This window comes from Ovis canadensis, chromosome 4 (genome assembly GCF_042477335.2).
Source record: "Ovis canadensis isolate MfBH-ARS-UI-01 breed Bighorn chromosome 4, ARS-UI_OviCan_v2, whole genome shotgun sequence".
NCBI lineage: Eukaryota > Metazoa > Chordata > Mammalia > Artiodactyla > Bovidae > Ovis > Ovis canadensis.
This window is the reverse complement of record NC_091248.1, coordinates 81832387-81854002: the sequence shown is the minus strand read 5'-3', so window position 1 is coordinate 81854002 and position 21616 is coordinate 81832387. Positions and strand designations below refer to the sequence as shown.

Here is a 21616-nt window from a genome sequence, read left to right as displayed (position 1 = left end):
GAAACCTGTTGCATGTTGCTCAGTGTGGGACAAGAAAGATACAAACCTTGGGCCAAAGATGAGCATTTCCCCTGGTAGAATAAGCCACTACTGATTAGTTCCCTCAGTTATCTCCAGATGCAATGGAGAAAGCGAAAGTTGCTCAAATCATACATTCAATCTTTCAAGTAAACAATTTACTATCACTTACGGAGCACAGACTATTGGCCAGATACTGTGGCTTTATATATCTCATTTAATCTTCACAACACCCTACGTTATCAGGAGTATGGTTGCAGGTGGAGAAACTGAAGCTCAGTGAATGTGAGTCATTCGCTTGAGGTCACATAGCTAATAAGTGGCAGAACCAGAGTTTGAGTCCAGGTGTTGTCTCCTTCCAAGCCCAGAGAGAGACAACCCTACTTAGGTGACATAGCCAAGTTAGACAGTCCACCAGCTAAAGATCTGGAGGGATACACAGATCACTAGTCAGAGAGGAAGATGATGCCTTTGATCAGAAGAACTCTGGAAAAAATAACTGGAAGTTACATTCTGATAGAGTGGTCAAGGTTTTGATGGGCCGTATGTCTTTGAAGAGCACCACAGTAAACTGCATCAAGGTTGCATCACACAAAAAAGAAAAATGGAAGAGGGGAGGGAGAGGGGGTGCTTGGGTCTCCTTATACCAGACAGGGATGTTTCAAGTACCACGTAGATGAGGGTCAGGAAGACTTAGTCCTGTGTGACTGGAGAGTACTCAAGAGCTGTCAACTATTCAGCAAGCTGCCTTAATGGGAATGTCACTGGGACGGTATTCTGTTAGTGTTGGTTGCTCAGTTGTGTCAGACTCTTTGCAACCTCATGGACTGTAACCTACCAGGATCCTTTGTCCATGGGATTCTCCAGGCAAGAATACTGGAGTGGGTTGTCATTTCCTTCTCCAGGGTATCTTCCCTACCCAGGGACTGAACCTGGGTCTCCCACATGGTGGGCAGATTCTTTACTGTCTGAGCCATGAGGGAAGTCCATAAGAAAAAAAAAATTGAGCCCTATTGGGAACATACACTGGGATGGTATCCTGGAGGGCATTCAAACAAAAAATAGTTTGAATCAACTAGAAAATGTTACATGGGTGCATATGGTGATTATTCAACATTTATTCACCGTGTGTTAGGTGCTTGGTTGAGGCGGACCCCCTAGGACTGGCTGCTGTTCCTGTGTCACTCCTGATCATTTTTAAATTGACTATGTCCTTTTAACCGTGTTTTAAAACACTGAACTACTCCAATGTGAACACTTTCCACTTTGCTACATAATGAGAGTACTTTCATCCCTTTAATGTTTGCTTTTTCCTTTGATCTAACAATTTCTGTTCAAATTTCACAGTGTTCTGTGGCTTCAGGAATGAAAGAACTGATTACCCTGCTGGGAGCGTGAAATAGACTTTAAAAAATCGGCATGATATTTCCTCCCAGTGAAATTAATTTAGCTTTAAATACAGGGGTAAGGTACACACCTTGTGCTGGAGCCTCTTTCTCTCACACACCTAAGCAGTTGCTTAGCGCACAGTTGGACCTGCTGCCAAGTCTTAGGTCTTTTGTGAGGCTCCTTTGCAAGACACAGGCTGAGAACCTTTCTGTTTGACTGCTGGCTTTGTGTGGGCCTGATGACATATCTGGAACGTCTCTATTTCTTTGAAGGCCCATCTCAAAAGCCCAGTGGTCCTGTCGAGCAGTCCGGTGTCTGGGGTACTTAAGTGCAGCCCGACTGGCTTGCGGAGTGTTTTGAGGGTCTTTTAGGAAACGCACCTTCTTGCAGGGCAGGGATCCTCGGCTCCAGAGCAACAAAGGACAATTTCGAGGGGAGTGGAAGGAGCGCTCCACAGCCTCTCTGGCATCCCAGGCCCCCTTCTCCCTAGCTTCGTGTCCTTAGTGACCCCGCCTTCATCCTCTGCATCCCACCCGGGCTGTCTCGCTGCTCCTTAGTCTGGCCAGGGGCGCCGCGACCCACCACCTTCCCCCGCGCCCCACTCGGGGCGCCCTCAAACCCTTGGAGCAGCGCTGCGCACCGCCGCCACGCTCGCCCCGCGGCCCCCCGCGGCCTCTCTGGCACCGCTGGGTCCGGCTCCTGGGGCCAGTGTTACCCCCGCCCAGCAGTCCATAGCCGTCTCCTGCAGCCCCCGTCGCAGGAGCTGTCAAGCTCGCAGCCGCCGAGCCAGCCCCGGAGCTCCCGCGTCTCCTCTCCTTCCTTTGTGTGCGCGCGAGAGGAGTTGGGGCGGAGGGAGAAGGGGGAGGTCGCTCTGTCGGTCTGTCTCCCGCTGCCTTTGCCCGGGCAGCTTGAAGTGCGGCCGGGGAGGAGGGAGCCCACGGGGAGGGTGCGGGGAGCTGGTGGAGCGGCTGTGGGCCGCCCGCGAGCCCGGGTTCCAGCCGCGCGCTGGGAAGCGCGGCCCGCAGCTGGGGCTGGGCTGGAGGCACGATTTGTCCGCTCCGGCCGCCCCTCGGCCTCCCTCGGCTCCCACCTACCCCCCGACACCCGGAGAACAGCGTGCGAAGGCGCCGAGAGGGACGGAAACCACAAATAAATAGCGGCGGCAGCAGCGCGTCATCTGGCGGAGCAGGAAGTGCAGGCAGAGTCCGGAGGCTGGTGCTTTCTGCGCGTCCCCTGGACTTTGCCATGGGCTGGGGGCCGCGGAGGCTGCGAGCGGCCGGGCCAGGGCAGCGGCGGCGGCGTCCGCTCCGGGGCTGAGCGAGAAGCGTCGCGCGGGGCGCACGGAGATGGCAGCGTCCAGCAACTCCAGCCTGTCCGGCTCCTCGGTGTCCTCCGGTGAGTTTCAGCCCATCGGGAGCGGCTGCCCCGCTGGGTGTCTCGTCCCCTGCCCGCGCCCCGCACTCTGGGATGGAGAGAGCCTACCTGTGGCCGTTCTGCCCGCTCTCCCGGAGTGAGGGCAGGCGGCCGCTGTGACACTTGTTTGGCTGGCCGGCACCCTTGGGCGCCCACTGCACCTTCGCGCCTGGAGTCTGACAGCGCAGAGGTGGGAGAGCGGGGGCGCCCTTGGTGTGCAGAAGTAGGGGTGTTGGGGATTTGTGGAGCAGCAGGCAAGAAGCGAGGCGAGCAGGGCGGGCTCGCACTTTCTAGCGCCACTGAACCAGGGCTGGCGGGTCGGGGAAGGTGAGGGTGCCGCTGGGCGCCCGGACCCTCTGGCTGTGCGGTGCCCATTCCACTGGATGCCCAGATTCAAGGCAAGGGGGAGCAAACCCTCGCTCTTCGCATACTTCATTTTCTTTGTTTGTTTCAGAAATTAGCTCCGTGTAGACGCACGCTTGGTGTATGGGCTTGAGATAGGGATAATTCAGGGATTCTGTCATTCTGGTTAGGGTTGAAGTTAGAGACCGGCGGTCAAGCCCAGCCTCTGACCACTTGCCCAGTTTCAAGTGTGCGTATGTATGTGTGTGTGTGATTTTCCTCTGTGGCCTCTTAGAATACATTTGGTAATTTTACTTTCCCGGCATACATTTTTTTTTTCTTTCAAGTGTGGCTGAGCAAAGGAAGGGCTTCTTTCAGCTTTTCTATGGTTGATCAGCGGGTCTAATTGAAAAGAAGAAATCGCTAATGAATCTGAAGGAGTAGGAATCAATAGCAGCAGACCCTCTGGATTCTGAGTATGACAGGTTTCTAATCAGGATGATGCATTAGGTAGAATGCTTCTACCGCTCTGGTCATTGAAAACTTTAATGACAAACCCTAAAGGGATAGCTGACAAGACATTTACTGTAGTTTACAGTATTCAAGGGTCAAGAAGGTCTTGACGTCCTAATGGAAATACTCAATATATCAATATTGTATTAATTTCTATTGTGTGTCCACTTTAAATTATTACTCCAAAAATTAAACTCAGAGAAAGAAACGTTCTATTGGAGGCATTGGACAGCAAGCCAGGCAATAAGGAACCCTATCTCTAGATGTGTGACTAATTAAATCATGAATGCAAGGTGCTTTGACTAAGGTGCAGTTGTGACATGGAACAAGGTGATTACTTGAAAGTCATCTATTATCTTTTTTGGCAGGTTTTAGTTCCAGTGAAATGGCACTTCCTTTTTTGATCATTATCAACTGATGAAAAGCGCAGTGTTGTTACGTGTACAAGGTAGTCGAAGTTTCTGGTAGTAGCAGCCAATGGGGCAGAACAGTCATATCTTATTAAGAGCAGCAACAAGTTGACCGACCGCCTGTGGTTTTTAATTCTGAGAACTCAGCAAATGCTACAGCTTATTTTTAGTACCCTCAAACCACTGATGCTGCTTTTCAATTCATTTTGGTTGACTAACATTGAATTTAAAATACAGTGCTGTTGGCTTATGGTTACCATATGGTTACCCCTCTTTGAAAATGGCCCACAAGATGAACTGGTGGGAGAGTGGGAATGAAGGGAAAGAAGACAAGAGGAAGGACAGTAAGGTGGTTTTATCATGTGATTTACTGGTGTATGAATTACAGGTACTGTGGCATCTGAATTTTCAGATCTTGATGAAATATCTCCTTAAGCTTAAGGAGCCTTATTGAGAAAACTAACTCAGCCTTAGGAAGAATACATGGGTTTGAAGCAGCACAGTATAAGCTTTAAATGACGTTAACTGCTTTGTAGATAGGATAGAGATGTGTGTGAAGGTTCTATTTTTTGCTTTAGTTACCACTGTTTTAAATCCTAATGAAAACTGAGAGATAACAGGAAAGCTGAGATTCACAAAGTGGTCCGGGATATGTTGTTTACCATGAATCAATCTAGCCCATGAACTTATATTGGCTAATTCACCAATTAATCAGGTACTGTGTCTTGAAAAATATGAGAACCAGAATTCTCTTTTTAAGCACACTTACCATCATGTGGATCATGAATAATTCAGAAAACACAAGCAATTCACACCTGTGAGAAGTGTTGGGCAGGAAATAATAGAGCTTGTTTGTGATGGCAGCTGGGTTCTCAGGCAAAGGTCAGAGTCTGAGAATAGAGGGCACTTCATCAGTCTATTAATCACCGTTTTTTCTATAGTAGGTGGACCTACTATGTGCCAGACCTCAGGTTGGCCTCAGCCTCAGCTTCAAGGAGGTTAAGTGTTGAAAATAATTCAAGGATTCTTTAGAGCTTCCCTGGTGGCTCAGAAGGTAGAGAATCTGCCTGCCAAGGAGGAAACCCAGGTTCAGTCCTTTGTCAGGAAGATCTCCTGGAGAAGGAAATGGAAACCCACTCCAGTATTCTTGCCTGGAGAATTCCATGGACAGAGGAGCCAGGCAGACTATGGTGCATGGAGTCTCAAAGATTCGGACCCTACTAAGTGACTAACGCACATACCCCTCTCGCTTTGAAGCTTTGTGATATTGTCCTTGAGTTCGGCTCCACCGGTGGATAAGTTGGGGTGTGTTATTTAACTTCTCCACACCTCGGTTTCCTCATCTAATGCTAATAATAGGAACTATTTCATAAGAATGTCATGGAGATGAAATGAGGTAATGTGTATAGAGCGTTTAGCATAGGGTGTGGCACTTAATGAATGCTCAGTGTGAATAAAGTTTGTTCCTTGGAGGAAGGAAAAAATAAAAAGCTTTCACTGGCTCAGACTGTAGGTACCAAAGTAAGTCCAACACATATCAAATCTGCCTCTTGCATTGCATGTTAGATTTGGTCTTGAGGTTTGAGCTCCATTAAACAAGCATTTATTAAGTTTCTTTAGCCTCCAGGCATAATCACCAAGTGTTTGGAATAGAAAGATGAATCAAGACCCTTTCCCTCCCCATCCAGCAGCAGAGATGGACAAACAACAATCTATACTCTATTTTGAGAAAATGAGTTATGGGGAAGAGAGTACAGGGAGGAGACGGATGACCTCAGTTGTGAGGGGTCAGTAGGGGTGACTTATGACTTGGGCCTTGAAGGATGAGTGGGATGTTTTCAGAAAACAGAGAGCAAGAAAGGCATTTTAGGGAGAGGGATGATCTTAGGCAAAGGCCTGGAGATAGGGAAGTTCATAGCCTAATTTTCAACTTCTTAGGGCTATTTTTTGGTGGTTCCTCTTCTCTGGACAGTTATGCTTATAGGCCCATCAACAGCCTCAATCATGGAGCTGCCAGATCACTCAAGGCTGCTGCTGCGGGGGGAGGATTTCTTTCTGTTCAGGTAGCAGTGGGTTTGATGGTCCAACTCTCCACACCTCAGGATATATTTGAGCAATTGAGCACTAAGAAGGTAACAGTTGATTCTGTAGTGTCCAGCCTATGGAGAGGTGAACTTGAATAGAATACCATGGGTAAACTTCTCTTAGAGGAATAGCTGTGGGAGGTTTACGTTTGGGTGGATTTGTGTGAAGAGTAAAAATCTAACAGTTTACTCAGTATTAAGCTTAACGTTATCTGATTTTCCTGTAAATGTGTTCTTGCTTGCAATTGGTGGACCACATCGCCTAAGCATCTCATTTATTCTATATTACCAGCTGGGACACAACAGATGAAATAATCAAGTTAAAATTAATTTTTAAATACATTTTCTGAGAAATATTTAGAAATTTGCTTCTGGAATATTCAATTATGTATAAAAGAAATTGCTTTGCCTTTGCTTTAATGATAACTGCTGGTAATTAAATTTCACAATCACCTAGATTGGCAGGAAGGTTTGATTACCTTTATTATTTTAAATGGGGGGGTGGGGAGCGGAATCCCTATCCTTAAGTTTTTAATCTAGCCTGTGGTACTTGATTATATTCTGAAATAAACAATTGTTGATTTGCAAAATACTTTTCTTAATGATCTTGAGTCAGATTTGCTTTTATAATTGAAATAAGAACTTTTTGCGTATTACTTATGTGATCACCAAATGGATAATTTCACAGACGAAAGAAAAGAAAATCAACCATAGGTATACATATGTCCCCTCCCTCTTGAACCTCCCTCTCATCTGCATCCCCACCCCACCCCACCCCTCTAGGTTGTTACAGTGACCCTGTATGTATACCTATGGCTGATTCATGTTGATGTTTGGAAGAAACCAACAAAATTCTATAAAGTAATTATCCTTTAACTAAAAAACAAATAAATTTTAAAAAAAGAAGAAAAATCAACTCAAGTAAAGTAATAGATAAAGAAACTTTGAGATGTTTTTCAGTAACTGAACAAGGTAAAATATTAAATATTGAAAGGATTCTTGGGATAAGAAGTTAAGATTTTGAGAAAATAAATGGATTGGATTATAGAAATGAAATTGACAGGGACTTTTGAAATTAAAATGCAACTATTAATAGAAAAAAAGTAAAACTCAGTGTTATGTGCAGTCTTTGAAACTTTAATTGGGAAAAGAACATTCCTGAATGGACTGAGGGATTTATTTTTCCAGATTCTTTACAACAGTAATTCGGACCAAGGAAATAATGCCATTTTCTGCTGTCAAACTGGTGTTGATCCTAGAAATGATAAATAGGAATTTTCATTACTTGTTATTGATGACTCACAACCAGTGGCATATACAAATCTTTCACATTCCTAGATTCAGAAGGCAAAACTGAACTGTAATCATGCTGCCAAGACTTATATCGGTGTAATTAGAAACTCCATGGATCTAATACTGCAAAACAGGATGTCTTTGTTGAAACAGAGTTCACATTAAGAAGTCTTCTACACCTTTAAACTTCAGAAATATTCAATTATGTGTGAGCCAAATATCTTTACCTTTGTTTTAGTGTTAATTGCTGGTAATTTAATCTCAATTACCTAGAATGGCAGGAGAATTTGGTCACTTTTATTTTAAATCGTCGTGCACAAAAAAATTGCAATTTCAAAAACATTGCAAATTTGCAAAGCTGATAATTAATCCCCTGAGAGAAATCATTTACTGATGAAAGCTATTGTTTTTTTGCTGTTTTTCTGGTAACCTTTCCACACCTCATTTTAACTTACTAGAGTCTCACTGTCCTTTGTGGTACCTGAGATGAAAGTGAAAGTGAAGTCGCTCAGCCGCGTCTGACTCTTTGCGACCCCATGAACTGTAGCCTACCACACTTCTCTGTCCATGGGATTTTCCAGGCAAGAGTACTGAAGTGGGTTGCCATTTCCTTCCCCAGAGGATCTTCCCAACCCAAGAATCGAACCTGGGTCTCCCGCATTGTAGGCAGACGCTTTACCATCTGAGCAACTGGGGAAGTCAACCTGAGATGAACCAGTGATATAGAATCTGAGATGAAAGGCGGCTCTTCCTAGGCATAACAGCTTTTTTGCAGTGTTTGACAAGGGCCCACTGATCTGTGTACTTTTGCTAAAATGCCAGATGCCTCCCCTGCTCCCACTGATCCCTTGAAGAGTTCTGAATGACCTTCTCTTTGGGGGTCAGCTTTGGGGGGATGCAAACCCCCGGTATTTTCCAGGCCAGTCTATGCAGGGTTTCACTGGACAGTGTCCTTTGCGCTGCCACCTGGGGCTTGGCCAAGTGTCTGTCCTGCTGAGGGCCTTCTGCTGCCCTGCAGGGTGCCTGTTTTCACACAGTGGTGAAGATAACCGGACTTTGGGATTGGAAAACCTGAGCAGTGTCATCTTGGTATGGTTTGGGGAAAGGTTTTGGGCCAGAAGATCAAGATTCCTGCCAAGATAGATATAGAGAAGGCAAAAGGAACCTAGTGATAGACCTAAGATTAATGGCACGCAGCTGTCACTCATCCATGATTTATCTTTTATGAATGTGTTCACATTTCATGGCTCCTGAAATATGTCATTGAATTTTCAAAATGAATGGCTCCTTCCCTCCCTTCTTCTCTTCTTTGTTCTTTCTCCCTTTTTCTTTTCTCATCTGTTTTTATGTTGGTCAGATTGCTATTTAGAGATGTTTCAGAAACCCTGCCTTTGGTCTACTTTCCTGTTCATGGTTCCCGAATACTCCGGGCACCTTGCTGCTTCTCTTTCCACTGGCTCAGTGGGGAAAGGAGCTGCTGTGCTGTTTCTGGATCACATGGATTCTGGTCACAGGGTCAAGATGGACGTGTCCATCTGTGGTGCAGCTTCAGGGCTGTGACAGAGCTCACTCCTCATGTGTCTCAAAGTTACTAACAAAAGCAGAGGTTTGTTTAAAGTCTCCATGGTTAGAGGAAACCCAGGTAGGAATGTGCTGGACCCACACACCATCTGCTCTGCCAGGGCACTTGGGGTCTGAGTCTGAAGATGGAATGTGTGTACCGGGGAAGAGCTATTCACCAGACGATTGTGCAAATAACCTGCCTCTTCCTTCAGTTACTAGAAGTTGAACACCTTTGTGGGGACTGGTCTTCATATATAGTCTTTACAGTGTGGCCTTATGACAGTATGGCCTTGCTTCAACAGTCACCCATGTCACCCAGCTTCAGCCCATTCACAGAATCACCTTAGCAGTTTAAAGTGTTATCTTCGATCACCCAATGTCTGAGTTCCAACAGACATTCTCTAGAAAGGTGTCCAATTACTAACCTTGTTTAAAATGTCATCATCACCACAGATCAGAGGAGACATTGTTATATTCCTGGAATTGAGATATGTGTTACTCACATACTGTGCAGGCCACCAATCACCCCTTGCCCTGGTGGCCTGTGGAGGAGAATGCTTTGCTGAGGAAAGAGGCTGGATGCCCCTGGCCTGGCAGAACTGCTAGGTGTGGAGAAACAATCTGCTCCCTTGAGCTGGAGAGAGATCCCACCTTCTAAAATATGCCTACATTAGATGTTGTAGGAAGAGCCCTAGATGTGGAATCAGAAGATTCTGGACATTTAAGCCTTTAGCTGGGGCACCTACCCTCTTAACCGAGGCTCTTAAATCCTGTCAGAACTGTTAAGCCCTTTACCAGGACTCTTAAACCATTAATCAAGGCCCTTGAACCCTTTACAAAGCTCCTAAACCCTTTACATCGGCACTTTGGCCAGATATTTAACCAAACCCACCAGCTAGCTATGTGGCCTTTGGTGAAGTTAGCTCCTCCGAGCTTTATATGTCTCGCTGCAAACTGCAGTTGTGACAGCCTGTTGCCTGGAGTTGAGGTGAGCATCCCTAGAAGTGAGAGAGCATCCCCTCCGCAGACCTGGTCAGCACGCCTGCTTATTAGAGGCCAAGTATCTCTCTTTCCTCTCTCCTTCCCTTAACATCTCTGAGCCCCAGTTCTCTTGGCTGTAAATCAGAAACAGTGATATCTGACGACTTTATCCCACAGGGCTGTCTTTGCTGAGACTGTTTGGGAAAATGCTTAGTAAACTGTAAAAGCAACTGACATGACCGAGTGGCTGCTATGTGTCGTTCTGTGTACATCATCTCACATATTTCTCTGAGGTAGACGGAATATCCCATTTTGTAAACAGAGAAATAGGTTCAGCGAGGGCACAGGGCTTGGATTTGAGGTAATAAATAGGATTGAAGCAAAGTCTTGCTCATTTTAAAGAGTGTGTGCTTCCCTTTTGAAACATGAGGAACTGGTTTGTTTCTGTCTCTGTTCACAAAAGTTGTGGACGTTAGAGTTTGATGTCATGGTTGACAGAGCAAATATAGTTATATTCTTATGCTTTATTTTGTTGCCCCCAGTAGTTATCCAGACCGTCACCTCAGTTTGACCAAAGCTCATTCTCATGAGTAATATGAACTGAGAGATGTTACCAAGTCAGTACTCTGTAGAGTGAACACCTAGGAAACTGGGCTTGTATCTGTACTTGAGAATAGTCTTGCAAGGTGAAGGGTATATTAGGTGTTCATTGTACTATTTTTGCAACTTTTCTAAAGGTTTGAAAATTTTCTCAATGCAAAAAAAAAAAAAAGGGTGCAAATAAAGGAAAAGTGCTACTCAGCATTCAGTTGGTTTTCTTCACTGGCATTACAGAAGCATGGTTTTTGTGTAAGGATGTAAGGCCCGTTATCAACTCATGAAGCTCCTGGATTCTGAACTGTCAGGCAGCAGAATGTCTATCCCTTAGTTTATATCGTAAGTGAACATATAAAGGAGCTAAAATTACAGAAGGTGTTCAGATAGACCACATACAACTTCTGCCTGAGAATTTTTTTTTTTTTTTTTTTTTACCCCCTGAACTGGATTGACTGAACATTTTATTGTAGGTTTGGACCAAAGACAGACATTGGTTGTTTAGAAGATTCTGGCATTTGTATAAGGAAGAATCAGGATCTAAGTAACTCTAGGAACTGCCTGCTCAGTGCTACTCGGCTAGTTGGTGGTAGAGCTGAACCCCTAGTTGGTGGTAGAGTATGGACCCATATTTCCAGAACATTCATCCTCCATCCTTCTTACTGGCTCATCCTAAAGAGTAGTATCATCCTTAGAGAATTTCTTACAGACATTTTTTAATCTGACTTTGTTGTAAGGCCATTCTATGTAATTATTTTTTTCAAAAAGGAAATCCTCAAGTGCTTCGTATTTTAAATGGGCCTAAGAACTCAAGGCTGTTGTGTCCATAGAGGCAGAGACTTAAGCGGTCTAATGTCTGCTTTTACTATGTATAGTTATGCTGTCCAATATGGTAACCACTAACCACATATAGCTGTTTAAATTTTTTTAAAATTTCAGTTCCCCAGTTGTCCTAGGGACATTTCAAGTGCTCAGTAGTACATATGGCTAGTGGCTACCATATTGGACCATGCAGAAATGGAACATTTTCACGGTGATACAGAAGATTCTGTTGGGCAGCGGTGTCAGTAGTTCTAAGACAGGGACCTTACTAATGTAGAATTAGTTAGCTAGGGATAGAAAATTTGATTAAATGTTCTTCCATTCTTGTGTTTGCTTCTTATGCTGCTTTGGTTGCATTTTACTAATTTTGCAAATTGGTTTTTTTTTTTTAAGTAATTTTTTCATAACTTTGAGGCAAGCTGTGGAATGACAGATGGAATATGATGTTGGGGAAAGTAATTAAAATGTTTGTAAACCTAACTAGTCCTGAAGTTTGATTTAAGCTTTTTTAAAAAATGGCCTGTTGTTTCCTTAATGGGAACTCTACTTCTTTTTGAAATAAACCCACAGTGAGTTGTAATTTCATCCTCAAAGAGGAAAAAATGCCTTTATCCAGAAGAAGTTTGGATCTTATAATTATGTTTCTTCCCCCAAATCATAAAGAAAATAGGAAAACTGTGGATGTGTGGACTGAGGTTGCTAAGTGGCATATTTAAGATATGCTATTTAAAGGAGATTTTCTACCACCCTGACCCACAGTAAACCATTTGCCTAGAAGTGTTTTGCTTCTGCAAAAGGCACATACAGGGCAAAGAAAACACACTGATTTTTAGAAGATAAAGTTAGCTTTTGGAATTTATTCTAACTGGGGGGAAATGTATGCAAATAAGATACAGGAACATGACAGCTCCTACGGAAAGGAAAGTGCCCCCCTTCTTGAACTTCTGTTACCATCTTCAAGTTCAACCAAAAAATGGAAAAGTGGAGGGTTATCTTTAAAATGTCAAACTACTGTCAAGAAAGAGGTGGATATTGAGATTCGGCCACTAGATTCAGAAACCGTACTAGCCAGAGGCAGGTGACAAGCATGGCTTATTCTTTATTGACATAACTCAGATCACAAATTTTGGGCAATATGAATCACAGAATCACTTGGATAATAACCTTATTTAGTTCTTTTCTCGTCAGAAACCCAGTACCTAGACTTCATCATGTCCCATCACTGCCCTCCGTACCCTCAGTCCTGGCTGAGCACTGTCTTCTTCAAGAAAAGGAAACCTAGCTCTTTCTAGTTATTTCACAGAATGCCGCTCTAATGATATAAAGTGCTTTTTCTTAAATAATTTTGCTTCTCAAGAATAAATCCGAGTGAGATCAATTAGGGGACAGCAAGTAAGCAGGAAGCAGGGAGCATGGTTTTGAGGGTAAATCTGAGGCATCTACTAGAGGGTGAGGGCTGCAACACTACCTCTAAGGGACTGATTCTCCACCTAGACCGGCAGGATCCAATATGGCAGCCACCTGGGCTATTTAGCCCTTGAAATGTGGCTAGTCTGAGATGCTCTGGAAAGTGAAATACACATCACAGTTGAACAGTTTACAAAACAAAGAGAAGGTAAGATGTCTTATGAATAATTTTGTTATATTGATTATATGTTGACATGATAACATTTTTGGATATTAGGTTAAAGAAAATTTATTAAAAAATTAATTTTACCTGTTTATTGAAATGTTTAATGTAGCTGCCAGGATATTTAAAACTACATACGTGGCTAATATTATATTTGAACCAGACAGTACTGGTCTGGAAAACTTCAGCCTTTGTCACAGAATCTACCATACAAAACCTGCTGATTGACTGATCAGAGGCTCTCACAGTTGCCATCCTATCCACTTTCCAGGCCAGAAACATACCCTGTCTCCCCTGACGTCCAGTTCAACCCTGATTCTCAACGCCCTATTTTGGTTTAGTCTCAGACATTGAAAGGTGTCCTTCATTTTTCTGGGTCCGCACAGTGATTTTGAAATGAAATGCTATTGAGAGGGACAGGTTGAGATTTTCATCCACTTCTTATTTATATAGGTTTTGTGCTTTATTTTTTATTTTTGGTTTTTGCTTCACTATGATTCTAGACTTTACATATTTATTTGTGAGTTTTATGTATACCCCTCTTTCCAAAGCCATCAGTGTGATAAAGCTGTGAAGTTGAAAAGAGAAACTGAGAGAACAAGGAACACATTTTGTCTTGACCTGAAGCTTCTTGTCATGAGTATGCACGTGTGTATATATATACACATGTACATAATGATGTATGTGTGTGTGTGCGTGTGTATACAGAAAGCAGAAGTAGATTGAGTTTCAAACAAAAGTTATTTTCAGACAAATATATAAGTTAATATCCATGGAAATGAAAAGTCAAACCTAGCATTACCTTTAGTAATGAAACAATTCACTTGGGATTTGGCTAATGATGTGCAAATATTAATACACATAATTTGGCTGCCTAATATTGATTTAAGTTGTTCATTCAAATTCATTTTATTACAGAAAAATGAGCCATTTTGTTTTACAGTGTTTGTCGCTGCAGTCAGTGAGATCGTAAAAGCATGTTTATTGGGTAAATAATACTCTTTTGCTGACTTTCTGATGCAAAGAGAACCTTGTGATGACTCCTTCAGAAAGTTCTATGAGCTTGTAAGGTTCTGGTTGGGGGCTGGTTAATTCAAGCCAAGTGTCCTCTGGTTATCTCCCTCGTGATCAATATCTGGGGTTGAAGGTACTGTCAGTGACCTGGGCACAGAGGGTTTTGTTTACATATGATGTTCATATGCCTGAGGGTTGAACTTTGTCCATGCGAGAGCCCTATGTTTGTTTTAAGCAAACTAACCCACATGCTTTTTTTTTTTTTTTAAAGATCAACTGTGAGTCCAAAAGTCCGTTATACCCATCTGTGTCTTTTTTCCTGTCTTGCATACAGGGTCGTCATTGCCATCTTCCTAAATTCCATATATATGTGTTAGTATACTGTATTGGTGTTTTTCTCAGAGGGAGAGGGAGAGGGTGGGATGATTTGGGAGAATGGGAATTCTAACATGTATACTATCATGTAAGAATTGAATCGCCAGTCCATGTCTGACGCAGGATGCAGCATGCTTGGGGCGGGTGCATGGGGATGACCCAGAGAGATGTTGTGGGGAGGGAGGTGGGAGGGGGGGTCATGTTTGGGAACGTATGTAAGAATTAAAGATTTTAAAATTAAAAAAATAAATAAATTGAAAAAAAAAAAAGATCAACTGTGAGTTCTCTTTGAGGGGGAAAAGCATTTGACAGGGGCTTTGTCAACTCTTTTGAAATAATATCAGATTCAGATTAGGAGCATAACCACAACAAATCCTTGGGAATTATGAGCGGAAGACATGATTTGGAACTAGACAATGTAATTTGTCATAACATGATAATTGCCATAATACTTATTTTGTTCTATATTCTAACCCCAGGAATAACAGTAAGGGGTATTTTGTAAAAATGCACAGCAGTCTTCCAGGGAAGAGATGCCCTGCAGATATCTTATTTTTCACAAATAGCTGAGTGTAAATCTGTCATTTAGGAATTCATGTAAACATGTTCCTGAGAGCATATGTAGTTTTAGCTTGTGCCTCTTCTTATAGTAATGAGTTCCATCCATTTCTGTTCCCAGAGTGGACTTGTATTTCTTTTCATTGCTTTAAATGTAACTCTCTGAGACTTATTTCTAATGCTTATTCTTGACTTCGTAAATAAATGTGGGTTCATGTAAATCCTGAACTTCAAGGGTTCTGTGTCTTGTATCACGTGCCGTGGAGTTGCAGATTCAGCCCAAACACTAGCACCACTGGCCGTGCTAACTTGAATTTCCATTTTCTCATCCATAAAATGAGCTAATAATACTTGTTGTAGAATCAAATGGGAACATGCCTGTGAAAGAAACTTGAAAATTAAAAATTTGTGAACAAAACATCTAGTTTCTTGAAGTTCCCATTCTAATAGATTGCTTTCCTGTGTGCTAAGTGATCACCCAGAATTCACGATCATCTAATATAACTGGAAAAATCTCTTCTAAATATATTATCTTGCTCTCTTCAAAAGCCTTTCAAAACCTTGCAGCGTAATCCCACAAGTTTAGAATTTCTCCACTCAGTGTCAGACTCCACTGTGCATCCCATATTCCTATAGACATTGTAAATTAGCCCGGACAAATCACTTATCCAAAGGCATGCCACTGTTTATACTTTCCAGTCTAGAGGAGTGACTCAGATCAAATTTGATGTAGTAATCAGTTATGTGCAAATGAATATCTGTAACAGACATGCAAGTTACAAAGCACAACCACTGTAACTCTCATTAAAAAAAAAAAAAACTACCACTCAACTTTCAGTTCAGTTCAGTTCAGTCGCTCAGTCGTGTCTGACTCTTTGCAACCCCATGAATCGCAGCACGCCAGGCCTCCCTGTCCATCACCAACTCCTGGAGTTCACTCAGACTCATGTCCATTGAGTCCGTGATGCCATCCAGCCATCTCATCCTCGGTCATCCCCTTCTCCTCCTGCCCCCAATCCCTCCCAGCATCAGAGTCTTTTCCAATGAGTCAACTCTTTGCATGAGGTGGCCAAAGTACTGGAGTTTCAGCTTTAGCATCATTCCTTCCAAAGAAATCCCAGGGTTGATCTCCTTCAGAATGGACTGGTTGGATCTCCTTGCAGTCCAAGGGACTCTCAAGAGTCTTCTCCAACACGACAGTTCAAAAGCATCAATTCTTCGGCCCTCAGCCTTCTTCACAGTCCAACTCTCACATCCATACATGACTACTGGAAAAACCACAGCCTTGACTAGATGGATCTTAGTCGGCAAAGTAATGTCTCTGCTTTTGAATATGCTATCTAGGTTGGTCATAACTTTTCTTCCAAGGAGTAAACGTCTTTTAATTTCATGGCTGCAGTCACCATCAGCAGTGATTTTGGAGTCCCCAAAAATAAAGTCTGACACTGTTTCCACTGTTTCCCCATCTATTTCCCATGAAGTGATGGGACCGGATGCCACAATCTTCGTTTTCTGAATGTTGAGCTTTTAGGAACATTTTATTCCCTTGCATCCTCCTGGTGCTCTTCTCCCTTTCCTCCTCTGTCTTCTTTCATTCCCTCCCTCCAAAGTAACCACTAATTTGAATTTCCTGCTTTTTATTCCCTTGGTTTTCTTCCTTCAAATTATCTTACTCCATATCACTAAAATACATGCTCCATGATGGCAGGTATTTTTTGTCTGTTCTGTTCAATCTGTCCCCAGTGTCTAGAACAGTGTCTGGCATGCAGCAGGCTGAGCGACTGAGTACACACACACACACACACACACACACACACACACTCTTAGGCACTCCATAAGTAGTTATTGAGTAAATGAATATGTCTGTGTCCCAAGTCTATCAAAGGGATGCTGCTGTAGTCCCTCCTTTATCTCTTGTATGTAAATAAGCTCTGTAAATGATGTAAATTTCATCATAGTTTCATATTAGCAGCATGCCTTTAGTGATTTTTAGAAAATTAGTATTTTCTTAAGTGTTAATATAGATTATTTGAGTTTAGTTGCAATAGGAGATGCCCAGCAAAATTACATGGACATTTCTGAACCAGGACTTCTTTTTAAAATTGATTTGTATTTCACAAGCACTTTTCAGGAATGAATAGGGAACACTCATGGAATGTAAGTAGTGAAGCTTGAGTTCAGCAGGGAGAGCTACAAAGAAATTTTTTTTTAAGAATAAAATATACATGCTACAACAAGAATGAACCTTGATAGTATTATACTAAGTGAGAGAATCGAGCTACAAAAGACCGCGTATTGGGCTTGCCTGGCAGCTCAGCAGTAAAGAATCTGCCTGCCAATATAGGAGACATAGGTTAGATCCCTGATCTGGGAAGATCCCACATGCTGAGGAGTAGCTAAGCTAAGCCCCTGTGCCACAGCTATTGAGCCTGGGCTCCAGAGCCCGGGAGCTGCAAATTACTGAGCCACGTGCTGTAACTACTGAAGCCTGCACCCTAGAGTCTGTGTTCCATAACAAGAGAAGCCAGCACACAGTGAGAAGCTGGCACACTGCACCTAGAGAGTAGCCCCCGCTCGCCACTAGAGAAAAACCTGCACCAGCGACGATGACCCCGCACAGCCAAAATTAAATAAATAAAAAACTTGTTTTAAGCGTATATATTGTATGATTCCACTTAAATGAAATCTCTGGAATAGGCAAATCATAGGCAGAAAGTCGATTCGTTATTTCCTTTGGCTGGGTGTGGGGATTGGAGGAGAACCAGAGCGACTACTAATAGGTATGTGTTTCTTTGCGGGGTAGTGAAGTTGTTCTAAAATTGATTGTGATAATGGTTGCACCTGTGTGATTACACGAAAAGTCACTAAATTGTACACGTTTAAAGAGGTGGATTGTAGGGTAAATGAATTATATCTCAATAAACTCATCATTTTGAAAAGGCCAGAAAATGAATAGAGTAGGCAAGATAGGGTGAAAAGACCATAAGAAACTTAAATATTGAGTCATTCCCAGATAGGATGCTTGTAATCGGATAGGAAACGTTCACTCCCTATTTACTGATATCTTCAACGACATACGGAGATAGCCCTCCTATTCCTGTTTTCATTTGCACACTCATCTTTTTCTGCTGCCAGTCTTCGATCTGAAAAAGTTCCACAGAATTGTGTTCTCTGTGGCTGGTTCATAGGGTCAGCTCTGCCTGCTGCAGCAGACGCCTTCTTCCTCTGTGCCCCCTGGAGACCATGGTGTCCTTTCTCCTCTGGCTGAAAAATGAGGAACAGCAGCAGGTCTCTGCTGATGCTGGACAAAGCAATTAATGCATTTCTCATGACTAGTTAATTGGATTTTTATGCAGCTTTTCAAGCCCAGGGCACAAGTCTTATGCCCTCCAATTGAAACGCAGGTCATCGGGGAACCAAGTTTCCCACATTCCCTTTGTATATGTGGTGCTGCTGAGTATTACCAGCGCAGTGACGCTGCTGTTCCTCTCTCCCATGCCCCATTAGATGGATGCCTGTGCCAGTGTTTCCAAGGATATCGTCTGTTGGCTCTTTTGTTGTTTTAATCAAAGAGCTGACACCCTTTGATCATGTCAGATCACAGTATTGTACTGTAAATACTGTTAAGAAGACTAAAATATTACACAGGTACAGCCGTCTCAGATCGTCTCATGGTGCTTACTTTCACACTGAACAAGAAGAAAATGTGTTTGATCTGATTCGCTCTAAAATATGAGTATTACAAATACGAAATTTTCTAGAACCACATATAGTTCAATACAGTAAATCCAATCAGTGAGCATTTTAAAAAGTCCTGCTGGGTTTAAGTGCCAGGTTGTTGTAGAAATCCTCCTTTTCACCCAAGTTTAGAGACTCCTAGAGCAAGATAGACTTTGCGTCGGTTAGAGGAAGATCTGCTGGGGAGCTTGTGGGGATGGAGACTGGTGTCTTTGGGGAGCGGAGTCCCTGGGTGGCCACTTTCATGGGCAGGCTTCACTCTCCAAAGGCATGTATGCGTGTGTAGGACAACCGGTTCTCCTTTGTGGCCTGTCCTCTTTCTTCTCCCAAGGGACAGCTCAGGTGGGTCCCCACACAAAATTCAAATAAATAGCCATTCATGAGAGTTCAGAGGCAAAGCAAATCCCCAAACTAAGTCTTCCCTAGTTCTTTCTTTTAAGGTCTGATTTGCAGTATTTTCTTGGCACCCAGAGGAGGAAGTGGGTGTGGGCTATAGTGGATTTGTTATTCTGTGTCCTCCCCTCAGGGAAATTTGGCTTCCCTGGGTACCCTGCAACAATGTGGGCAATGTATGTGCCTTGTGCTGGCCTCTGCAGCTGCCCTCATGTCTCACCCCAGGTGTGCATTTATACCTTGGTCCTCCAGCTTGCTAATATCACCGGCCAGGCTTTCTCTAACAAAAGACACACTGTCCCTGGGACATGCCATGCATGTGACTTTTCTCATGCTGACCCCAACATGCCTAATGCATTCACACCTCCTCACTTCCTGACTAGACCATTCCAGGGTACGAGTATTGCATGGACTAGGATGCTTCTGCAGAAAACCCCCAAAGAAGTGGGAGGTAGGCATGGTATACACTGTAACATCTAAGTCTGCTTCTCTGCAGTTCTGTGGGCGCTCCCTCTTGGTGGATGGGCTTTGTCCTCAGCTTCACTCTCCTTTCGATAACAGGATGACAGCAGCAGTCCCTGGCATCACATTTAGAAAGAGAAAAAGGGTAACATCTTCCTACTGGTTTGATGGAAAGTGAAAACACCTGTCTCAGAAGCATCCCTCCCAACAGCAGACTTTTCCTTGTCTCACTGGTCACAGTTGTGTCACATGCTCTCATATGAGCCAATTACTAGCAAGAATAAGATTTCATGGTACACTCAGTCCACTAATGACTCCCACTTCCTGGAACAGCCTCTCCTGGAAAAGTGAGGACAGCTGTTTGGAACAGGTTTTTGTGAAGGAGGCTGGAGGAACCCAGGGTGTCTGCCATAGGTATATCGTGAATGTCCTCAGCCCTTGAAATCTCCAAAGCCATCCAGAAATACTGAGAGTCCTAAGAAACCTGGCCTTTCCCAGGCAAAGGACTTAATTATAGTCTAGTTGAGAACCCAGTTAGTGAATCTATCCATTCTGTAATAATATTTCTCCCCTGAAAAAGTATATATCTGCTTCCCTTCCAAGTTAAGGTGGCTGACAGCTTGTACTGATGCATTGTTTCACTTGTTAGTGTTTTCTGGTTTGAAACATCTTATTTTATGGTTCTGAGCCATTCATTCAAAAAATGTATAGATTTCTTCAGCTCTAATGAAAAGTCGGACAGTGATGGTGGAAGGTTTTGAATCTCGACCAACTTTAACACCTCTGAGTCTGGTGTAAGTTGGAATTGTTATATTGGAAATTCAGGGAATAATAGTAGATGATTCAACCACTCCTGGTTGCTATGGTGAGGAATTTTTAAAGCTTTGATTTGTGAGAAATAGTGATCATTAGTAGCTCTTTGTCTTTAAAACAGAGAGCCCTACAAATGGTAAAGGCTTGAGTGGAATAAATGACTGGCGCCTAATTGGAGAAAGAATCTCAGGTTATTTCCAAAGAAATGAAAACGGGCAGGGGCTTTTGGAGAGCAGATTCTTATATTTCATTTTTATGTCAGGCCAGAGCATGCAAAAATCATTGGACAAGGAGTCATGTGACTCCCATCTATGCTAGTTCTGTCTTGGCCTTTACTTTGCATATGGCCTGGGGACAATTACATTATCATTTTGTAACTTTTTGATGCTCATCTGTTGAATTATGAGGTCAGACCAGATAATCTCTGAAGGTCTTGAAAGCTATATGATTTTGTGACTCTGCTGACTTCCTCTTGCCAGTTTTCAGTGCTTTGGTGGTATGCCCAAACAGCCCTCCTTCCTCCCACACATACTTCACATAGCAGTTATCATTGGCCTCATTTGCTCCTGGCACCCAGTCTGTAAGATATGAAGAACTACTGGGTGCCTGCCCTGCACTCAGTTTTCAGTCCTTACTCCAAGTAAGCCCAGAGACATCTCAAGTGTGCTATAGGGAAGTACTATACAAACCTTTGGGAATTTCTTACATTGCATCATAACAGCACACACAGACACCATGCTAAGTATACATAATTCAGTGTATACTTCTCAAGCATTTACTGTGTTCTCGGTGTTAGAAATATTACAGTAGTGAACAAAAGGGACAAAAATTCTGGTGCTTATGTAGTTTCTGAATATGGAGAAATAGTAAACCAAAGAAATAATAAGTACTCTGTATATTTACAAAATATATGCATCGTTATTACATATAATTTATAATTTACATAAAATATTAGAAGGTGATAAGTTCTATGCAGAAAAATACAGCAGAAAGGGAGATAGGAAATATTGGGAGTTGAGGGGGGCTCTGATTATTAAATTGTATGGTCAAGGAAGGCCTCCCTGAGAAGATGACATTGATGGTGAGGAAGCCAGCATGTAGATATCCGGAGGAGGAGCATTCCAGACAGAGGGACCAGCAGCTACAGACACCCACCTGTGAGCATGTGCCTGGTATGCTCCAGGAACAGGAGTAATGTCATGGATCTGGGG

The 21616-nt window shown here is 43.0% G+C and overlaps 1 protein-coding gene across 1 annotated transcript in view; it reads left to right on the top strand.

The window, feature by feature from the left end:
• Nucleotides 1–2013: 2013 nt before the first annotated feature.
• Nucleotides 2014–21616, top strand: part of CHN2 (chimerin 2) — a 339845-nt gene continuing 320242 nt past the window's right edge. Inside the window, exon 1 of the mRNA XM_069588098.1 lies at nucleotides 2014–2802. Within this exon, the coding sequence (XP_069444199.1) occupies nucleotides 2754–2802 (49 nt within the window). The 5' untranslated portion in view covers nucleotides 2014–2753. The remainder of the gene's footprint in view (nucleotides 2803–21616) is intronic.